Raw genomic sequence first — 22,126 nt, forward strand, 5'->3', positions numbered from 1 at the left:
TACCTTCTCAGGCAGTCCTGATGTTCCTATGTTAATACTGCCCCCAGTCTGTAAGCACTAGCATCTATATCTAATATGATTGGGGGGCGTGAAAGGGGGTTGAAACATGTAAGCTAAGACAGGAGCTGTCACTAGGGCCCTGTCATAGGTTTATTCCCCACTTTGAACTTTAGCGTCCAAAAGATGGGGACCTGCATGGATCCTTCTAAGCTTAAATCCTAGCTTAGATCTGGTTCTTGCTGCCACCAGCCAGGTTTCAGTGTCTGGCACACTCTCTGTTCCCCCAAACCTTTCCCTGGGGAACACAGATCCAAACTCTTTGGATCTTAACACAAAGGAAAATAAACCATTCCCCCACCTTCTTCCCCCTCCCCTAGTCGTTGGGAGAGATTACCTTGATTCAACTCCTTGAATCTAAACAAAGAGGGATTCACCTCCCCCAACCTGTCCCTGGTGAGTCAAACTAATCCCCTGAGGTTTCAAACAAGGGAAAAATTAAACAGGTTCTTAAAAAGAAAAAGCTTTTAATTAAAGAAAAAAAGAAAAGGTAAAATTTAGCTCTGTAAAATCCGGATGGAAGTTTACAGGGTACAGCTTATGAAACTAAAAAGCTAGCATCAGTACAAATACAGCAACCAAAAATAAAATAGGGTTCCAGCAAACACACATTTGCAAATACAGAAATTAATTAGAAGACTAATCCGCCTTTCTAATACTCACTAGACTGAATAGAAGAAAATACTTCAGGAAGCTTGGAGAGCCTGGATATACGTCTGGTCCCTCTTAGATCCAAAGAGAGAACAGCCCCCAAAACAAAGAACACAAACAAAGACTTCCCTCCACAGAGATTTGAAATTATCTTGTCCCTTGATTGGTCCTCTGGTCAGGTGTCCGTCAGGTTTACTGAGCTTGTTAACCCTTTACAGGTAAAAGAGACCTTAACCCTTAACTATCTGTTTATGACAGGCACTTTTCAACTCTGAAAATGCTAAATAATTTTCTGTCGATCACTGAAATTGTTTCCTTTTCTTGTCCAACTTGTCCAATGAATTCACAATTTTGACAAACACACAAATAAACTTTCTATAGCAGGACCTGAGCTCTACAAAACTCTGTACATCTGTGAGTGTCTGAGGAGTCGGCCAGTGCTAGACAGCCTCAATTTTCTTTTTCTCAGTGGAAACTTCCTCCTCACTGATTGCGTGCCCAATGTGTTTTATCAATTTTTTTGGAACTGCTCCAGCAGAAATGCTGGGATCTCGCCATCACCCCTTTCTCCCCTGTAGTTTCCTTTTATATTGACACTTATTAGATCTGTTTGTTCACATTTGCAACTGTGGTTCCCTTTTTTACTATTGGCTGTTTGCTAAAATATTGAGAAAATAAACAGGAATCTGCTCCTGTTTCAGCTCTGCAAGAACTTTAACAGATAAAATTTCCCCAAGACCTTCGGTCTCAAAATCACTATCAGTCACTCCCCAGTTTTTCCTTGCTGGAAAGCTAGCATAGCATATAGCTATTATTATGGATTCTGCCCTAGGAGATAGAACAGCCTGTTCACTTGCAAATCAATTGTGTATAACCATTTGTTTCTCCTGGGCCACACCTTTTGAAGGAATTTCTACAGACTAAATTTGTAAGACACCTTTCCTGGTATTTATTATACAGTCATTAGCCAAAATGAAAGCCAACCCATCATCCGCTATCTAAACTACCCAGAGTTTTTCTCAAATTCCAGAGGTCCAATTTTCAAACCCACTTTTCGGATGGGTATGTGATCCCCAGTCACTGTCTCCATTGAGACCAACTAGCCAGTTTAGTTTTGGATCCCCTATTCCCTAGCACTATTAGTAGGGCTGTCAATTAATCACAGTTAACCCAAGCAATTAACGCTATTTTTTTAATCTCACAATTAATTGTGATGAGTTTTTTTTAATCGTTTGACAGCCCTAATTATTAGCATGTCTGGTCTACCAACTGATATGTCTGAGACAGTATTCCTGTGAATTTCACAGCTTTGATTACACATTTAATAGCCAAACTACCATAATTGTTGTATATCTGGATCTATTTAGCCAGATCTAAACAAAAACAGTGGAGCTGATTCTTGTACCTCCAAGCTCTGAGCCTTCCGCTTGGGATCCCCCCCATTTCCCAAACTGCCTGTCTTCACTAGGCACTTGTGATGGTCTATCTACTTTAAATGTATAACAATCCTTGTTCTAGCCATTTTCCCCACAGTATCAGCATTTAACTTAACGGCTTCCCCTAATTTTTGTATGATTGCCAATCTCTCTTGTTTTACAAACCAAATTTAACAATTTCTCCAATCATTCAAAAATGCCATGAACCACACTGAATCCTCTTTTCCATCATGCATACAAGACACAAAGCTGTACTGACAGGGCTCCTGGCGATCAGCTTCATGTTTTTCACTAGCAGCTGTTTCTTTCTCTGCTATGTAACTGCAAGAAAGGATTCAAGTTCTGTGGCAAATTTCACAGCTTCCTGAAGTGTCATTGGCATAGGGATATGCGACTGATCTTGACCAGCAAGTCCAAGTCTAGCTAAGTATCTATAAACTGGTCCACTGCTAATTTTTACTGGAAGTGCTCATTGGTATAGGGATATGCCAGGAACACAAGTCTCCATGGGTCCTCTGACAATTCAGGTGGTGTCTCTTTTTTCCCTCTCCTTTTAGTCCTTAGCTATTTGCTGGCCTGCTCAGATTGATGGCTGTCTCCAAACCATATATCAAGACCTAGTCCCACGTGGGGATAACTCAGTCTCTTTTCTGGGGGTAAGCTATACAGCACCACCAGAGCTGGGCCACTCAAGATGACTGCTGGAAACTCACATCTCTGTTCATCTCTCCAACCATAGTTCATTAGGGCTATGATGTTATATTAAGCCAAATAAGCCTCCCATGGAGTTTTTCCCTCAAAGATAATGGCTTTTTGTATTACCTGAGCTGGGACAATCCAACCTCTTCCCTCTGGGCCTCTATGGGTTACAAACAGGGTAGAAAAGTGTTGTAAATGTCCTAATTTACCCAAGTTCTCTAGCTGGCCTAATTCCCCATGGAAACAGCTGACTTCCACTGTAATCTGAAATCCTCTGAATTCCTTCTCAAGCAGAATTTTTAGCTCCATAAGCCCTTGCTGCAGCTCATTTCTACTAGCAAGTTCCAAGTGGGCCAAAGTTTTCTTGTCTCCTCTATTTCCTCCTCTATTTCCTGAAAAATCTTCTAATGCATGACATCAGGTTGTTGGTCACCTCATTGATCCATCTTGCCAGCCCAGACTGGGAATTCCCAATCCACCAGGAGAATTTGTAGCTGCTTCCCAACAAAGATTTTCTCTCCCACCATAGAACATCTCCCAGTCCCTTCCGGGGAGTTTCCAGATTATGTTTTCATTCCTCTTGCAAAGTCTCCATCTCTTGTTTAAAATCATTTTGGCCGTCTTTGATTTCTGCAAGCACCTCCATTATTTTTTCCTCCAGGGTTGAACAGGAATACCAGCTCACAATTTCTGTCCTTGGAAACTCTATGCCACTGTCATGCTAATGTTGATCATTTTGCCTGTGCAGTTAGCCAATATTCAGGGCCTTGCAAGGTTGTTTCCATTAGGAGGAGAAATTGATTACACGTGTCAAATATATTCTTTGGTACAATCCTGTTAATTAACAAAAAAATCATACATAGTCATGTTCCTCTAAATACAGTAGAAACAAACAGCAGCAGGCATTTTCCTTGCTCAGAAATCCCTAAGCCTGTCTCTTTAGTGAGTTCTGTGCCCAAGGGCTTGGCTACACTTACAAATTTGCAGCGCTGCAGCAGGGTGTGAAACCACACCCTCTCCAGCGCTGCAAATTGCGGCGCTGCAAAGCGCCAGTGTGGTCAAAGCCGCCGCGCTCCGTGCTCCCAGCGCTGTCCGTTATTCCCCACAGGGAGGTGGAGTACGGACAGCGCTGGGAGAGCTTTCTCCCAGCGCTGGCGCTTTGACTACACTTAGTGCTTCAAAGCGCTGCCGCGGCAGCGCTTTGAAGTGTAAGTGTAGCCAAAGCCCAAGAAACTGTGTATCTCTGTTCTTGGAGTCATGCTCACAACTGCTTCTTCTTTCTTTCTGCTAGCTCTCTGCTTCTAACACACAGACACACACAGCTTCAATTCAGACTACAAAGCTCAGCTTTGCTCAGGCCTCACCATGCTGCTCAGTGACTTGGGCAGTACCCTGTATTGTTTCAGCTATCTCACTACATGAAAGAGCTTAATTGTTCCTTCAATTTACCCTGAATGAATGGTGATTAGCACACCCACTGGCTTTGGCCAGGTCCATGATTGTCTTTGGACCGAAGACTCCATGGAAGCCATTAACAACATCCGGTATAACAGTACTGCTATTCATTTACAGTAGCACTATTGCTGCAGATGGCACTTATTACCTGGAATAACAGTCTGCCTCCTGAGTTCATATGCTTCCTACTAACCTCACTTACCCCTCTTCTGCCTTGCAGAGAGTCCTATTGGGGGCATTCTGTGCCTAAAAATTAAAAATTCTGCACTAAAAAAATTAAAATTTCTGCAAAATTCTGCACATTTTGTCAAAATAACACTACATAATCATGCCAGTTTCAATTATTTTGGTAATTGATTTCAAAATACCTGTCAGACACCCGCTCTCCCCACCCCAAGCCCAGGAATTCAGAAGGAGAAACAGCCTGATGCTTGGTCCCAGGCTTGCACAGAGTTTCCTGCACACCACCTTCGCCTTCCCTCAGGGCATGCTGGGAACTGCAGCTGCCAAGAACCCTCTAGCTCCCTCTCCCTCCCCCCAGCAGTGTCTTCTATGTGCAAGTGGCCCCTAGTGGTGGCTAGCAGCACTGCAACCCATTTCTGGGTCGGGGTAGGAAATTCTGCGTGCACGTTGATTTCTGCAAAATTCTGCATTGCACAGTGGCACAGAATTCCCCCCAGGAGTACTATTTATAGGGCTCCATATTATAAACCCGTAGCTCTATGTTGCCCTCAGCCTCATTAAATCAGTCCCACTCGTCCACTGCTTGAACTTGGCAGGTAGAGGTGGTTATATGAATTATATCAGCCCTTCACATTCCACTGCTACTGGATAAAAATAGGAAATTAGTTGGTGCATGCCATCATAGAGGATGAGAGTAGAGAGACCAACAATACCCCCGTCCCAACAGTTTGAGCACTACACCTGTGTAGATATGGCTTCAGAGCCTTGAGCATGGAGTCAGTCCTCTTGTCTGCTGGATCCCAGGTAGAATCTCATAATCCTTTATCTGTTGTTAATCATATGGCAAAATTTTCAAGCATCGCCATGTAAACTAAATCCACAAAATGACTTCAGGTATAGTGCACAGCCTGGTAATTTTGCATGCTAATACCATGTGTACACATTCAAAATGGGTATTTGCATGCACAACATAGCCTTATATGAGTCGATCCACTGGTTATTTTAATCCACTTGTGACTGGTCTTCCATTTTACTCGCTGTGCTGCTGCATTCTGCTGACACCAATGAAATCAATGGCCTTATAGGCTGTACTTAATCTGGAGCAATTAGCAGTGCAGTGAGTGCGTTCGAACCTGGAATATTCACCTATAGTTCAGTAATTAAGTTCAGTGCTTTTCTTCCCCATTCTGCTCCCCCACTTAATGGGTGCCGGATCACTTTGAGAGGAGCTCTGAAAAATATTGAGGCAGAAGTGGGGATCTGCTAAATCGCTCATGCAATGCCAGGTGTTAAAGGTGTTCTTTGAAATGAGCAAAGAGGAAAATATATTACAATCTATTGTATATCTTCAAAGATAGATTGCCATAGATTATTAAATTCTGGACACAAATGTTCATTGTCACAATTCACTCAACTTTTTGAGTGCATTCAAACATCATTAAAGTCTTTACAGAATATGCCACAGTGTACTGATAGCTGACTAAATCTTTAAAACGTGCCCTGGCATTTTAAGAATGAGCACACTGAACATTAAATAAACTACTGAGGTTCCCAATGATACTACTAGAGTCAGTAACGCATTCTGTTACATGCAGTGAATTTGGTTTTGGTTACTATTTTAGAATCTCCTGTAAACTTAAATCAATCTAAGATCATTGATCATAAATTCAATTGGGGCCTAGGGTGCTTTGCATTTCACTGGGTCAAGCCCACTATGAACTCAGAGCAGGAATCATCCCTTTTAAAATGTTTAGAAATCACATATTGACACTTGCCATAATCATATATTTTAAATAATAATTTTTTTTAAACGGTGTGACTAATGCCCCCATCCCAGAAGGTGCTGATTGCCTCCTGAAAGGCACATCCAAACTCTAACACCTTGCAGGATTAACTGCTAAACTTTTAAGAAAATAAAGTCCATTTACATTGATGTACACACGCCCATCTATAAATGACTCAAATTACGATAATGTCAAAAGTTATTTATTAATCCAGGAACTCTCAGGGCAGGGATCATACTTGGAAGCTATAATAAGACTCAGCTATTGAAAATACTTATCTTATTGAACAACAAAGCAGTTGAATCCTCCACGCATTCAAGCTAAGCGAAAATGGGCAACTTTCACGTAAGTAATTACTTCACTTGGATTGCATTTGCGCACTATCTGTTTATATGCAATAATATATCTTTCAGTTAGGATTTCAAATAGGAAGTATGTTTTTAAATGTATTGTGACTTTGTTGTGTGTACCTGATAATATTTACATCAATGCAAATCTGTATAAAACTACAATTGTAATATAGATTCTGAGTGTTTTAATAGTGACTATAACACAGTTAAATAGGGGTGGTATTGTAGGATTTTAAAAAACGCAGTAAACAGTGTGTTAAGGAACCTGTGACCTTGTGTACGTACTTGCTAAAATAACTCCATATGGATCTAGGACAACATCTCCAATGACAGAAGCCAACATTTTCAAATTTTGGCTAAGTTTGTCATTGGGTGACTAAGTAGTCATCTACAAGTGCTCTGAGAACTGCGCTGTTCACGGCAGGACCTGACCTTAGGATTGCTGTAGGGTTTTGACTGAGAGAATTTCTGCCAAAATATCCATGTTTAGATTCCTAATATTAGACATCTAAATGCACATTTAGGTACTGTCCACTGTAGGTAGGACAAGAAGTAATTGGCTTAATCTGCAACATAGGAGATTTAAGTTGAATAGTAGGAAGAACTTTCTAACTACAGAGATAATTAAGTACTGGAATAGGTTACCAAGGGAGGTTGTGGAATCCCCATGACTGGAGGTTTTTAAGAACAGAGGAGACAAACACCTGCCAGGGATGAACCTACAGGTGTTCCTGCCTTAATAAGGGAAAGGAATGAACTAGATGACTTCTTGAGGTCCCTCCCAGCCCTACCTTTCTATGATTCTATAATGTTCAAATAACTTCAATGGGAGCTGCAAGTGCTCAGTACATCTGTCATTTAAGCAACTTGTATTGTAATAAAAAGGTAATATGGTTTGTATTTATATTTTTGAAACTCACAAATTAGCACATTTATTTTGCTGCTGTGTATTCTGATAGAGTTAAGTTAAACACTGATAAAAGAGCCATATCCCAGGAAGCACTGAGCACCTGCCGCTGCCAGAGAGCCATATCTTGAGGTCTTTACTCATTATTTTCTCAGTCAAACATCTGTTCCCTAGACTGTGCACTGCACGAAGAGAGATTGTGAATCAGGGCCATTAGGAAGTGCAGGTTGCTGCTCTGGTGTGTCGGTCCCACTCTGAAGGCTTGTGTAAGAATCTTGGGAAAAGGTAAATGCCCCCTCCACCTCCTCCCCATTCCTTTCTGGGCCATTTGTTCCCCAAGCGGAACAAGAAGCAAGCAGCCCTTGCTCATAGGGCCTGCTATTTGGATCAGCTTTTGCATGGGCAGCACAAGGCTAGGGCAGGGAGGCTTCTTGTACACACCCTGTCTCCTCCCCGCACACAGACCCCTGCGCACCCATGTAAGGGCAGATCACGTCAATTTCTCCTGAGTGAGGTGAGCCTCAAAGGGCTGATCCTGCTCCATTTGAAGTCATTGGAAAAACTCTCATTGACGTCAGTAGGAACAGTAGAATACCCACATTGTTTAAGCAGCAAAGAATCCTGTGGCACCTTATAGACTAACAGACGTTTTGCAGCATGAGCTTTCGTGGGTGAATACCCACTTCTTTGGATGCAAGAAGTTTAAGGACCTCAAGACTTGGCACATTTACACCAGTGGGAAATGCAGGGGCTCAGCTTCCCTTGGGATTTGGCCTCAGGAGATTAGAACTAATCTTGGAAATATGCTCAACTCCTGGTTCTGAGAACCACTTCTGATACACCCTCATAATCTGTAGCCCTAAATAAAAGGTTTTAAGCAAGAAGTTTGTTCTTCTCCTATTTCTACATTTCACCACAATATTTTTCATTCATGCTTTGTGTGTTGTGTGTTTTAAATCCCCAGAGCAAGTCGTACAACTTTACAGGAAAAGTGCGGGATCCAACAGTAGGGGGCCCCAGTTTTTCAGCAAATGAGCCAGTAAGCAATTTTGTTATGAGGGTGCAGCACATGTACTTGCCTAAGACTGGCTATTTTGGACTCTGCATTATGCATTATTCTCTCTCTTTAGTTACGGTTCAGACTAATAAAGCTGAGCAGGAACCTGATTTTCCATCTTGCAGGAAATTCCATGATTTCCAATAGTTTTTCCATTGTGAAACAGAACAAAGCCAAAAAAAAGCTGAAATTTCCCACAAAATGAAATTCTAAAAAAAAATTAGTTTGGGGTCAATCAAAACATTTTGTTTCCATAAAATCAAAACATTAGTTCTGATTTCAACCTTTAACTTCTTAAACCTCTTTTAAATATAAAAAAACAATGAATTTCATTTTGAAAATAAAAGCTGAAACATTCAATTCCAAAAATATTGAAACAGGATGTTATCAAAATACTTAATTTCAGACGGGGGGGTCCAAAATAATTTTTTTTCAAAACATGTCATTCTTTACAAAAAGGGCATTTTTCATCAAAAAAAAGTTTCAGTGAAAAATTTTGAACCAGCTCTAGAGACTAGCTTTCTTTCATAAATCTAATTTGGGCTATAAATGGTTTCATAGAATGGTTTCATAGAATTCAAGATCAGAAGGGACCATTATGATCATCTAGTCTGACCTCCTGCAAGCTGCAGGCCACATAAGCCGATCTACCCACTCCTTTAGCAAGCGACCCCTGCCCCATGCTTCGGAGGAAGGCGAAAAACCTCCAGGGCCACTGCCAATCTGCCCTGGAGGAAAATTCCTTCCCGACCCCAAATATGGCGGTCAGCTGAACCCCGAGCATGCGGGCCTGAATCACAATTCCAGATCCCAAATCTTTAGACTTCAGTCAGGTTTCACTCTCTGAACAGGATCTGGTTCCTGCTTCTGCAATTGACCGAAACCCTGGATCAGAACACTCCCATACTTCGGAAGGTTCAAAGTCTATAACTGTTTCCTCCCTTTGCAATCTTGTACCCTCAATCCTATCTGTAATTTTGATTTCCCTCTTAATTGCCCCAAATGGAATCAGATGGACTAGGTGGGTGAGATATCTTTGATTGGTCAAACAAAACATATTACTTCACCCACCTAGTCTCTCTAATATCCTGGGATGGCTAAAACAACACTGAATACACCAAATGGAATCAATCAGTCTAAAATTTTGCATGCATGGTCTGCTGCCAGGAGAGGTGCTTTGGGGAAGATTTCAGGATAATCTGAAAAGGCTTTCATATGATATGACAGTTTGCAAAGCTGAGGCATTTTCACTTTTGTAAAATTGGGTTAACTTTGTCATCGAATGTCATCTCTCAAAAATGCCTTAGCCGAGAAACTCCAGATCTTATATATTTTATTTTTCCTAATGAATATTGGTGCCTTTGGATAATTTGGGGAAGGAGAGTGATTCATTTTTAATTTGATTTGTTTTTTGAGAATCTCATAAAGTCTCAGATTCCGACTAATTGCCTTCCTCAGTCAGGGAGGGCTCTAAGCAACACAAAAGAAAGGGTGAGTCTGGCACAGGACAGGTGGTTTGAAAACATCCAAGTACCAAGCAGGGATTGCCTCCGGACTCTGGCAGATAAGTCTGGAGGTTCTCCTCAGAGACTAATGCAGAATTTTATAAACATCACATGGACTTTTGCATTGCCTATGAGTGCTTTACGTACTCCTCCTGAATTATAACCCTGTAGGGACCACTGCTGAATGTAAATATTATTTATTGCAGTGAGAGGCTTGTTGCTGTGTTTTGTTTTCTCACAGAGCCCAACAGTAGCTTCTTGTTGCCTCCTTTCCTAGGAACAGGTGATATTCAATGACAGTTGCTGGCCAGATACCCAATCTCAGCAGGAGGTGCAATAGATTCGTGTTCAGCCATGGGAGGTTGGGAGAGAACTAATGACAGATTTTGGTTCCTTCCATGGGGCCCACTTGTCTAGTATATACACTGCTCCTTTTCCTACTTAGGTAGAGTGGTGAGTGATGCTGAGATGGGTTACTAATGCTTCTCACACAATGTTTGGGTGGAACACCCTGCAGGGGAACACTTTGAAACTGAAAATCACCCCAGCAGCTTAAAAAGTGACATACAAACAGTACATGAAAATTAAAGGTTTTTCTGTTTTGGGGTGGGGGAGGAAGGGAACTTGGGGGGTAATAAGTGTCTAAACGCTAATTTTGAGGCCTCAAAAATGTTAACAGCTTCTGTTTAAATGTAACCTTGCCTTGCTGTGCCGCTGCCACCATCTGGTGCCGTTCTCTTAAAATAACTAAAATATTATGACATACCTTAGACATTCAGCACTACAGCCCCAGAGACTGGGTCTCCACATTTGCAGCTGTGGTACACTGGAGCCAGTATTGGTTTAGGTGTTTGTGTAGACAAGACTCAAACTTTTACAGCACTATCTCAAGATACAGGATCCAGGTCTGAGGTGAGATAATATATATAAGTCTTTGAAGAATTCTTGATACAGTAGTGAAATCAGTTAAGCTTAGTCTGCTCTAGCTCTAAGAGTGGTGCAGTTGCACCTTTGCTCAAAAAAGAGAGGAAAAATGTGCTGATGTAGAAAAGGTGATAGAATACACTTCTCCTGAGGGCATTCTGTGCCAAAAAAAATTAAATTAAATATTCTGCACACTGATTGCAGGTGGCTCGTTGGGATGGTCTAGGTGCAGGGGAAGTGGGGCTCATCATGGGGGGTTCTGGGTGCAGGGTGTCTGAGGCTTGACCAGAGAGCCTGGGTATGAGGGGGTCTGGATGCCTGGGGTTTGTTCAGATTGGGGAGCAGCTTCCCATACAGTGATCCCTCCACCTGCAGTGATGGGTGCAGGAAGTGCAGGGGGGGGAGTTTGCAGAGCTTCCTACAGCTGGGGAAGAAATCTGGGGGTGAGTATGACATAGCCCCGGATGCTATGCAATGGAAGAGGAAGTCCCATCCTCCCCAGCCTAGCCAGGACTAGCAGCTGAGCCTCGCTCAGGGTAGGAGCCACCAGCCCAGCCCCCTGCCACACAATGATTTACCTCTCTGACAGCTGCCCTGGGCACCCAAAACATACTGCTGGGGAGGCTCGCATGACCGCTCTTGTGGTTTCCCTATCAGAGAGTCATTTTTCTGCAGGGAAGCAAAGAAATCTGTGGGGGACATAAATTCTGCACATGCGCAGTGGCGCAGAATTCCCCCAGAAGTAATACACTTCCCTAAAACAATGTCAGTTGAATCTGAAAACATGCTTCATGGTGGTTAGCATCACTAGTGGCTCATCATATGCTGTATTATGATCAAATGATCAGCAAAATTAAAGAAGCCAAATTCATCCCTAGTGTAACTGAAATGAAACTTACTTTTAGGTGAATAAAGCCCTTCATCTGTGGCCTTGGTTTGTGTTTGACCTAAAAACATGTCATTCAGTAATGAAAGCTACAGTTCTGGAGCCACACAATTCTACCTACCCCACAAGGTGACTTCCAGTGAATAATATTGATACAAAAATAATGCTTTCCTGCTGTATCGGTGGAATTTAATATTCCAGGACTGTATTCGGTCAAACTTGAGCTGTACAATATAAAATTAAATGAGTGAAAAATGATAAACATTTTTTATTGATTGTTATAGTAGGGTGACATGGGTGCCAAGCTGAAATGACGATGGGTGAATAAATGCAAAATATTCATATTTTATATTAGCAGCTGCTGCTTTGTAGCAGGAGCGAGGCTGATTCAGATGTGTATTTTAATTTTGCAGTTCTAAATAAAGGTCAGGGCTCTCGGCCTGTATATGGGCACTTTTTATTCTGAAAAGTTAAATAACACATAAGTATATTTTGACCTCGTTAAAAGGGCTAATTAACTGCAGTTTACTCACAAATTTTAAAAAGTTTATTTGCACCTGGTTATTTTTAGGAAATTTTCAGTTGCAGCTAGAATTGTTGAGGAGTAACAGAAGAGGTATCTATATGGTAACTGTACTTTGTATCTACTGTACATTTCATATGCAAGGCCTTTTCATTGCCTCTATAGTGCCTGATAGTATCAGTTGCTGATGTGCAGCTGCTGTTATTAGGCATAAAACAGCCTTAACAATATGTATTTTGATATAATCAGTGGCAGTCTGCATGACAGATGGGGGATGGCATTCAGATACGGTGATATATTGCTCTGAACGTTATGGGAAGCAGATGTAGCTGTCTGCCACAGTGTGTAACAAGAAAAGAGAAAACTAGCCAAACAAAGAAAAATTATAGGTATGCTGATTGGAAAAGAGCAAAGGAAGAGCTGATTAAGTCTAATGGTTTAGACACAACAAATTCTGCATCTTGGCAGGGGTAAGACAAGATGATCCTTACGGTCCCTTCTAACCCAGCAGAATGGAAAGATGGCAGCGTCCCTGTATAAGCTCAAAGTATCTTGCACCGAGTGTGGCAACTACAGGTTGATCTCACTGTTATTGGTCCCAAGAAAGGTCTTTCCTCACATTCTGCTCGATATGATGCAGCTGCTTCTCAACAGACATCATTGTCTACAGCAATCAAGTTTCACTGTTGGGCAGTCAATAATGGACACTGTCCTTACCCTCCAGCTTCTTGTTGAGCTGCACTGAGAATTTAACTGCCCGCTTCATGTGGCATATATTACTGTATCTCAAAGCAGCTTTTGATTTGGTTGATAGGTCAGCACTTTGGTTCACATTGAAAGGAGTTGGTGTTCCAAATGATCTGCTAAAACTTTTCCATGACCTTCACACCAGTACTCGTGCAAGAGTATGCATTGGTTCAGAGCTTTCAACTCATTTCTACAGCCTCAGGTGTGCATCAGAGATGCATTCTCACCCTGCATTATTCTGTTGAGCTATCAAATGGATATAAGGACTTGCTCTTCTACACGTCACAATCAAGGTGGGTCAAGAAGTGTTCACTGACTAAGATTACACCAACAACACTACCTTGTTTGTGGAGAAGTCAGAGAATTTCAGCCCTTGCCTTCTCAGCTCAGGTCTCCAAGATGCCACCACGATATGGGATCAAAATCTCATGGCAGAAGACCAAAGTCCAGAACCTCAAAACTGGAGCATCAGAACCCCCAGTGCAGATAGGGCTTAGTACCATGGAGAGTGTTAATGCATTCAGCTACCTAGGCTGCAAGCAGAGTTCAAATTGTCACAGAAAACTGGATGTTCTTCAACGAATAGGTCTTGCCACTTCCTGAATGAGCTCTATGTCTTGCTTATGGATGCAACAACTTTGTGATGAGACAAAATTCCAGATCTATCAAGCCTGTGTACTACCTGTATTTCTATGAGTTCAAAACCTAGATGCTCTTACAGACAGACTTGGAGCAACTAGAAACATTCCTTATGCACTGTTGGTGTCAAATCCTGAGCACAAAGTGATTTGGCTTTGTGTGTAATGTCATGATCTCAAAAAGATCTGGCCTTCTTTCAGTTGCTCACTATATTCAAAAGCAGTATTGCATGCTTCTTAGCCACATCAGCAAGATGGACAAAAACATCATGCTTTGAAACTCTCCATCACAAGGTAGATCAGATAATGGCATGGGATGGGATCTCAGGGGCAAGTGAAGTGCTTAGAGGAGGAAAGCAGATGGGAAGCTTTTGTATCTGTGATGGGGAGAAGAAGGAGAGAGTTGTAGGAGAGGAAGAGAAGGCAAGCTGAGGGGAGGGGGAAAGGTATGTTATATTTTGTCTATTTTCTTTTGAAAGACATAGGCGAGAGCTTGTGTGGAGAGAGAGACATGGACGCAAGAGGAGGGAAGTGTTTGAGGAGTGAATCAATGGGATGAAAAAGCAGCTGGGATTGCAGGCATGTGATTCAACTAAGTTGGAGATGTAGAGTTGTTTAACTAGGAAGATGACAGAGTTGAAGGACAAGAGAATGAATCTGTAGTAGAGGAAGTCAGCCTGGTCATGGGATTTCCACCACAGAGGCTCTGTTGCGTGAGAGCAGAAACAGAGGAAGAGGATGTTGGGGATGAGTGAGGCCTGGGGGCTGGGAGCGCAGACCTGAGAAAGGGGGCAAAAGAGTCAATGGCAGAGGAGAGTGGAACATGCAGAGAATAAACAACCATGTAAGAAAGGGAAGAAAGGGCCAGGAGGAGGGGACTCAGAGCAGACAAGAAGTCATCAGTGCTGATGGACTGAAAGTCATGGAAAGGCTGAACAACAGGGCATGAGGGGGGAGGAGGGGTTTGCTAATGGTGGATGCTGAAAGTGACCAGGTGATAGTTGGAGAGGGGAACCTAGCAAAAGAGATATTGCAGAGAGCAGTGCTTGTGAAGACCAAGTCAAGTGAATGGCCCTTTTGGTGAGTGGGAGAGTTAAATCAGGACTGCAAGTTGCATGAAGGTGCCAAGGATCGTTATTATTATCTGCTGTGTTCCTGCTGCCTTTCATTGTTTGTTTCGCTTTAACTTCCAGCCACTTGTTCTTGTTCTGCCTTTCTCCGCTAGAGCCAAGAGACCTTTAGGACCTTGTATTTTCTCCCCATGAAGGTAATCAAGTGGGCTCCAGCTGTTTTCTGCCTCTACTGGTTAACATTCTGGAGCCCAAGCACTTTCTGACTCAGTCACCTATTACCCCTCCAGATGTCACAAAGCTGTAGGCAATGTGTCATTCATCTCTGTTCATTCCAATCACATGTACATTGTGAGAAGGAATGGGATACATTTTCTATTCAGATATTTTAAAAATGAAAGGACTATCCCATTTGATTTATGGCTTTAGATATGGTCCAATGACTGCCATGGTTCAAAGGGCCCAAGCTAGAGTAAAAGCAGGTTTAACACAATTTCTGTTACAGGGAAATGAACCCCGAGTTAGTTCTGGGCTGACAGATGAGCTTCCTGATAAGGCTAGGAGGACATGGTATAACATTTTCATCCTGTATTTTAAAATGTGCCAGACTTCAGAGAGAACAGTCTCATTTTGCATTTTACTCTTAACTCAAGAACCTGAAAGGAAGTATGAGTCACATCAGTTATGCTATTGATCATTCAAACTATCCCTTCTAGACAAAGCTTTAAAGTTCATCCTGATAACACAGGGTGTTAGCACTTCCCATGTGACGGTATGGGATATTAAGAATTCAAGATTTAACACAATGCCTCCTCTTTCTCTATTCAGTACTGTTGGTCTAGTTAACCTTCGCTTTCAGTTACATTACAGCTCATTAGAAGCTTCTGTTACAGTGAATAATTAATCCCATGTACGTATGCACCAATTAATAATTAATCATGTGGGCATTGATTTGCTAAAGGTTGTCTTCTGAGAGCACAATGTATTGTACACAACTTTACTAATTAGATTAGCACCTAATTCCTGGTTGTTATTGTATTAACAATTATATTACTGTGTATTATTACATAATATTAATAGTATGTTATGTGGTTATGGACAGAGAAAAGGAAACCCTGCAGATTTCCAGGATTGCTGATTAGTAAGAGAACTGGTTCATTGTCTGTACTTGGGACATGTGTTGAAGGACTTTGGATCCTTAAACTGATGGATGGGCTACAATGAAACATACTGCAAACCTGTGACTATAAATACTATTTTCTGTGCCAATTTCCAGGATTTCTGAGGTGGTCTCCTAGGGTTTTTTTCCTGTGCTTAGTTTTATGAAAATGACAGTTCTTTTTTTTTTAGCCATAAAGACTGATTTGTTTTGTTAGTGAAATTGTTTGCTTAGAATTCTATTAAAAATTAGCCTTTTGTTCCCTGTTGTAGACTCTTGACACAGCCCCTTTGACTTCAACCAGAGTTGTACCTCTGAAACTGAGAGTGGAATTGGCCCAACAATTGTAAAAGGCTTTTATTTTATCTCTCTTCTCTAACTACTTCCACGTATTCCAGTTGAACATGCATATATCTGCTCTGTTGCTAATGTGTCAGGCATATCCTAACAGTCCACGGGGCAATGAAAGGCGGTAGTAGCACAGCAGATAATAATAATGATTAAATGTATGTGGCACATAAAAGTACTGGTAAAAGACTAACATCACTCACATTAATTGGTCAGGTTTATAAAAGGTAACACTCCCATCAGATGGCTGGGGTCACTATACACTGATTCGAGTGGTTACAGTTACATATTCCTTTTTTATTTCCCTAAAGTGAAATGCAAATAAAATATATCAACCAAAACCAACCAGAAAGTAAGGCAGCCAGTTAATAAAGCACTCAAAAGCAGCTGTCGAGGATGAAGGTCAGGATAAAACACCTGAGCCCCTCTAATATGTGAGAGGATTATTCCAATGCTTATTAAACATCTGCCAATAGCTATGACCTCCAAACCTCAGTGGCTCTCTCATCACATGGGCACTGGTTCTCAAAACTTCCTTCTGCAGTAGCCTGAGTTTGCTGCTCCTGGTGCTGTACACTGTCAATGACTAAGTGAGCATGTGTTATTTCTGTCAGTGCACGATCGTCGTCATTAGCATTCTAGATATTGCTGTTCCATTGTCTTCTGTTTCGCCTGTGTGACCTCGCTAAACTTGAAGGTGTGGATGGATAAAAATAGTTGTTATTTTGATATGTTACAAGGTACTTTTTGTTGGAAATCTAACTCGCTCCCTCTCTTTTGCATTAGGGGTCACTTTTTTTTGGTTGTGTTTCTTCTGTTCTAGTTTCCTGATCTGTAGTTCTTTTGTAAGTACTTCAAAGCTATTGTCATTAGCTCAAGAAACTTGTTAGATTTTGGTCCCAAATTTGAGTCTATGCCATAAGTGTCTACACAGATGAAGTGTGTTGCAATATTAACCATGCTAAGTATAGATCCCTTGAATCTGTCAGAGCTTTTATTTTTTATTCAATTTTTTTCTGCCAACCCATTTGGTTTTTCATCATAAGACTTGACATACATGCTTGAATTGATAGATCAAAGAGAATACCTAAAATGATTCACTGAGTATTGTGGGTCATTATCTGTTATTGACCCATCTGAAATCCCATGGCAAGTAAACCGATTTACAATGTGTTAGTAAATTGTTACTGGATGTGCTGTGCAACAGCTCAGTTTCGACCACTGATAAGAGGCAATCTATCCCATTCAATTCAAATGATCTGTGCCAACCTTGGATGAAGGATGACCGGGAATCTCATGTGGTTTCACTTGTTTATTGCATTCTATTTCCTGCATTTATGGCAGATTTCATACTTGGATATATGACATTTTTGCTAAGTACACTCAGGGGTAACCCATCTTTTCAGATAACTAACTGAGAATCAAATTGCTAATTGAGAACATAAATGTGCTTCAAATAAACTATTCTTATTTGTAGTGTGGAGAGGGCCTAACTAGACTAAAGTTCAAAGGTGAAACTGGCCAGTCCAAGGCATAGTCCAGTTATGATGACATGATTATGTCCCATCCACGCCACAAATGTTAACAATTCTGTAACTAGGTCAAGCACAATCCATGTTGTAATTATTCCCCAAAACTCATTAATAGTTGTATTGTCCTGGGCCATTTAGAACAGCGTGAAAAAAATTCCCACTGGAAAACATGCCTGTAATCTGATGATCTGATACTCTTGATATGTTCTCACACTGTCAACAAAGTATTATTGCCCCAACAAAACTGCAACAGTGCAGGACATGATTATCTAATCTAGTAATAGCCATAAAAATGTCATAAATGAAGCAATGACTCTACTCATGTTGTTTTAAGTGAATGTGTACAAAGTCATGAGTTGTGTAAGAGCCATGGTGACTCAAGTGACTCATCTTCAGACTTCAGTCACTTTAGGTTAGTGAGCACTGTGAAGATTTCTTTAGTACTATCTACTGGGCTGATGTGTGTTTCCATGGGGTGAGGAATACCTATCTGTTATATCAAGAGTATAGGAAGCAATAAGACTTTAGGAGGGCTACCATGCAGAAGAAGAATGTCTTGTCAGTGTGCATGCATGGGACTTGGAGCCAGGAACTCTTGACTTCCGTTCCCAGCTTTGCAGCTGACTCAGTTGTTGGCCTGGGCAGTTCACCTAACCTCTGTCTCAGATTTCCCATCTGATGATTTGTCACTCAAAGGGTATTCCCAGGATGAATTAGTTAATGATTTACTGTGATTTAAAGATTAAAGTTTTAGTGCAGCGGCCAGCGGTTCTCAAACTGTGGGTCGGTACCCCAAAGTGGGTCGCAAGCCCATTTTAATGGGATCACCAGGGCTAGTATTAGACTTGCTGGGACCTGGAGCTGAAGCCGACACCCAAGCCCCTCCATCCGGGACTGAAACCGAAGCTCAGAAGGGGGTCGCAGCACAATGAGAACTGAGAATCAATAGATTTCTACGTCCATGGAATTGGTACAGGAAAAAAAAAACATATTCTGACCCTCATTAGCAAACTCATGTTGTGTCAACTCTCCATGAAATAATTTATTAGCAGTCAAGACATATTAACAAGCCACATGCCTAAAAGCCGTTGAAAGATGAAATGACACAGCTGTCAATTAAAAATAAAATCTAGCTAACTATGTTAGGCCAGATTCTCAGCTGCCTTGTACCTTGTGTAGACATTTACAGTATAAGTGAAAAGAGGGAGCAAAACCACGACAAATCAGAATGGTAGCATTTTACAACCACTTTCCTCTCTCTTTCCCAGGTGAAAATGACTACAAAAAAGTACAAGGCAGTGGAGAATCAGCCCAGATAGTTCAATAAACCATGAACCACTAGCAACATTTCTTGAGTTGCTTGATCATATTCTGTCCTCAGTTACATGGAAGTAAATGTGAAACCACTTGAAGTAACTCTTTTGAATTGTAAATGAGAACAGAGCTCGGACAAATGATCATAGAAGCCCTGACTGGTTCATGGTTTATTGAATTCTAGGCACTGGAAGGATTTTCTTTCCTAACAAACATTTCAGGCTAGATTGTGCAAGCTTCACTGATGTTGAGGAGCAATTACTCTTCCTTGGGACTACTTACGGGAGGGAATGTTCCCCATCAGGAGTGAGCTGCACAATTGACACAGGCTTCTGGATACACTGGGCCAGATGCTGCAGAGATCTGCGGCCTCCTCTGCTAGAGCTGCACCACATGTTGGGGGCAGGGAGGGGATGTGTCAGGGCAGGACTCTGCTATGCCCAATTATTTTCTGGTGGAAAGTTTTCTACCAGCAGTGTAAGTTAAAGGTGCCCCCCCTCTTCCTTTAACTTAGCTGCAGTCAAGCCACTAAGAATCAAGGAGACATGACTGGTTCTCTAACCACCTCCCCATACCTAGGAGCCTTGCTTAGGGACAGTGAAGAATTGAGACCAGCTTTTCCTAAATATTTTTGAAAATTTCAGAGTTGAAAATTCCAACTGCAAGATGATGAGAGCCTTCTAAATATCGTAGACAGCCAGATGGTTTGACAATTTATCTTTTTCAAAGAAAGAAATAATTTAAAAAACTCAGTCCCATCAAAATGGCAAAGCCCAGATCAGCATTCCCTAGCAGAATTGTTATAGATAAGGACTATTTAGAATAACAGTATTTCTATACACTCCCATTTGAGAAGAGGCATGCAGCTGCTGGTGTCTCAGATATGGCATGCTGCCAAGTCAGAAACACCATATCTTGGGAAGAACAAGCAAGATGAATAGTATCCTAACTGGGGCCTTTTCTTTTATTACCTTTTATGTTATTTTATTTTATTGCCTCTTAATTAGCATTTTATTATCTGTGCTAGCCAGATTCTTTACAACTTTCAGGCTTGGGGCCTGATTCGTCACTGCAACATGCAGGAGCGGCGCCAGGGTTTCTGGCGCCATAGGCAGAATTCGAGAGGAGGCATTTTGTGCGCTCCCCACAGGGCGCGCGGGAGCTTCCAGTTCCACTCCCATTGTGCCGCTGAAGAAGGACCCTCCACCGAAATGCCGCAGGCGACAGCGGCAGTCATTGAGCTGCTCAATTGCCTGCCGCTGTTTTCCGCGGCACGTCGGCAGAAGGTCCTTCTTCGGCGGCGCGACAGGAGCGGAACCGGAAGCTCCCGTGCGCCCCGTGGGGAGCGCACAAAATGCCGCCCCCCAAATCCTGGCACCCTAGGCAACCGCCTAGGGTCGCCTAATGGAAGCACCAGCCCTGGCAACATGTCTTGTGTAGTCACGCCTGTTCGAAGTGAGTCTATAACACTGCCATTCTCCCTTGCCAGTATACCTTATCTACAAAGCTCTCCTAGTGTATAGGCCACTATATTGGTTTTGTACTGGTATGCTAACGCTACAAGTGAAACAAGCTATTCCAGTAAAGGTTCAGATTTGCCAATATAACTGTGTCTACACTAGGGACTTCTGCCACCATAGCTATGTCAGTCAGGATCACACTGCCTCACACACCGGAAGAAGTCTGTAATGTAGACTTAGCCTTGGCGGCATTTTTTTTTTTTGCACCCTCCTTTCCCTCACTTTGCAAGGTGCAGGGCAGTGGTTAATCAGGGCCATAACATTCCAACTAGATATCACAGACTGAAGTGGATACTACACTGGAAACAAACCTTATAGGAGCATTACAATCTATCAGATGAACAGATGAATTAACTCAAACCTAGTTACCATCTGACAAATATATATTTTAATCATTTATTTATGATCGGTGAATGGTATTTTATTAATAATTGTTATTAATCACTTAGAAGATGCCTTGCATTTACACAAAGCCTTGCAATCATAGATTAAAACATATTCCTTGCCCCAAAGGTCTTATAATCAAAATAGATCGTTTAAGATAGGCAAGATCAGGGGCTGAATTAGAACAGTTGCTTAAATGGTTAGTACTTCTACCTGATGGCTGCATTTTGTGCTCCAGAATCAAAACTTCGTTGATTTTTTAAAAGAAATTGCTCCTCCTCATGGTTGCAAAGAAATCTATTGCAAATATGAAGTGTAACAAATGACATGATGTCTGCCTGAGTCTGCAGGAAGCCTGAAACAATAGCTCCGAGAGGTCTGAATTGCCTCATTCATCTCAATAGATGTTAATTCTAATTATAATAATTTTAATAGTTTAATATCAGCACTGTTTATTCCATTCTCCTTTAGCATCAATGTACTACAAACTGCTTCCTTCCACGCAGCATAATGGAGTAGGGAGCATATGGTCTGTTGTTTATAAATTGGAATCTGCCTGAATTAAAGGAGTACTATGAGTGCAAGATAGAATTATTAATGTCTTACCTAGCTTAAGGTAGACTCTAATAATACTGTCATGTTTTAAATTATAGACTGAATAAAGTATTGGAATAAAGTCTGTGTGTTAAGCTTGTTATCATGGACTTGGGCCGAATCATGAAGCCATTACTCAGTCTTGTTTATCTAGGGGTTCTTATATCACATCCATCACTGTAATATCTGGGCACCTCTGATGTTAATGGGAATTTTATCTGAGTCTGGACTGAGTACAGACTTCAGAATTCAGCCCATAGAGAATTGACAGATAAGTATATAAAAATCTCTAGAAATATAAATGCAAACTCTGTTTGAAAGAGAGGGCTTGTGTTTTAATTTGAGGAGTTCAAGGGTGCACTGCAGACATCTGGTCTATCTCCAGTTTATTTACATAAGTGTG

The 22,126-nt window shown here is 41.6% G+C and overlaps 1 protein-coding gene across 1 annotated transcript in view; it reads left to right on the top strand.

Moving 5' to 3' along the window:
- Nucleotides 1-6,546: 6,546 nt before the first annotated feature.
- The window catches only part of ANXA13 (annexin A13), a 38,075-nt gene continuing 22,495 nt past the window's right edge, over nucleotides 6,547-22,126 (top strand). The window contains exon 1 of the mRNA XM_045007439.1: nucleotides 6,547-6,610. Within this exon, the coding sequence (XP_044863374.1) occupies nucleotides 6,596-6,610 (15 nt within the window). The 5' untranslated portion in view covers nucleotides 6,547-6,595. The remainder of the gene's footprint in view (nucleotides 6,611-22,126) is intronic.

This window comes from Mauremys mutica, chromosome 2 (genome assembly GCF_020497125.1).
Source record: "Mauremys mutica isolate MM-2020 ecotype Southern chromosome 2, ASM2049712v1, whole genome shotgun sequence".
NCBI lineage: Eukaryota > Metazoa > Chordata > Testudines > Geoemydidae > Mauremys > Mauremys mutica.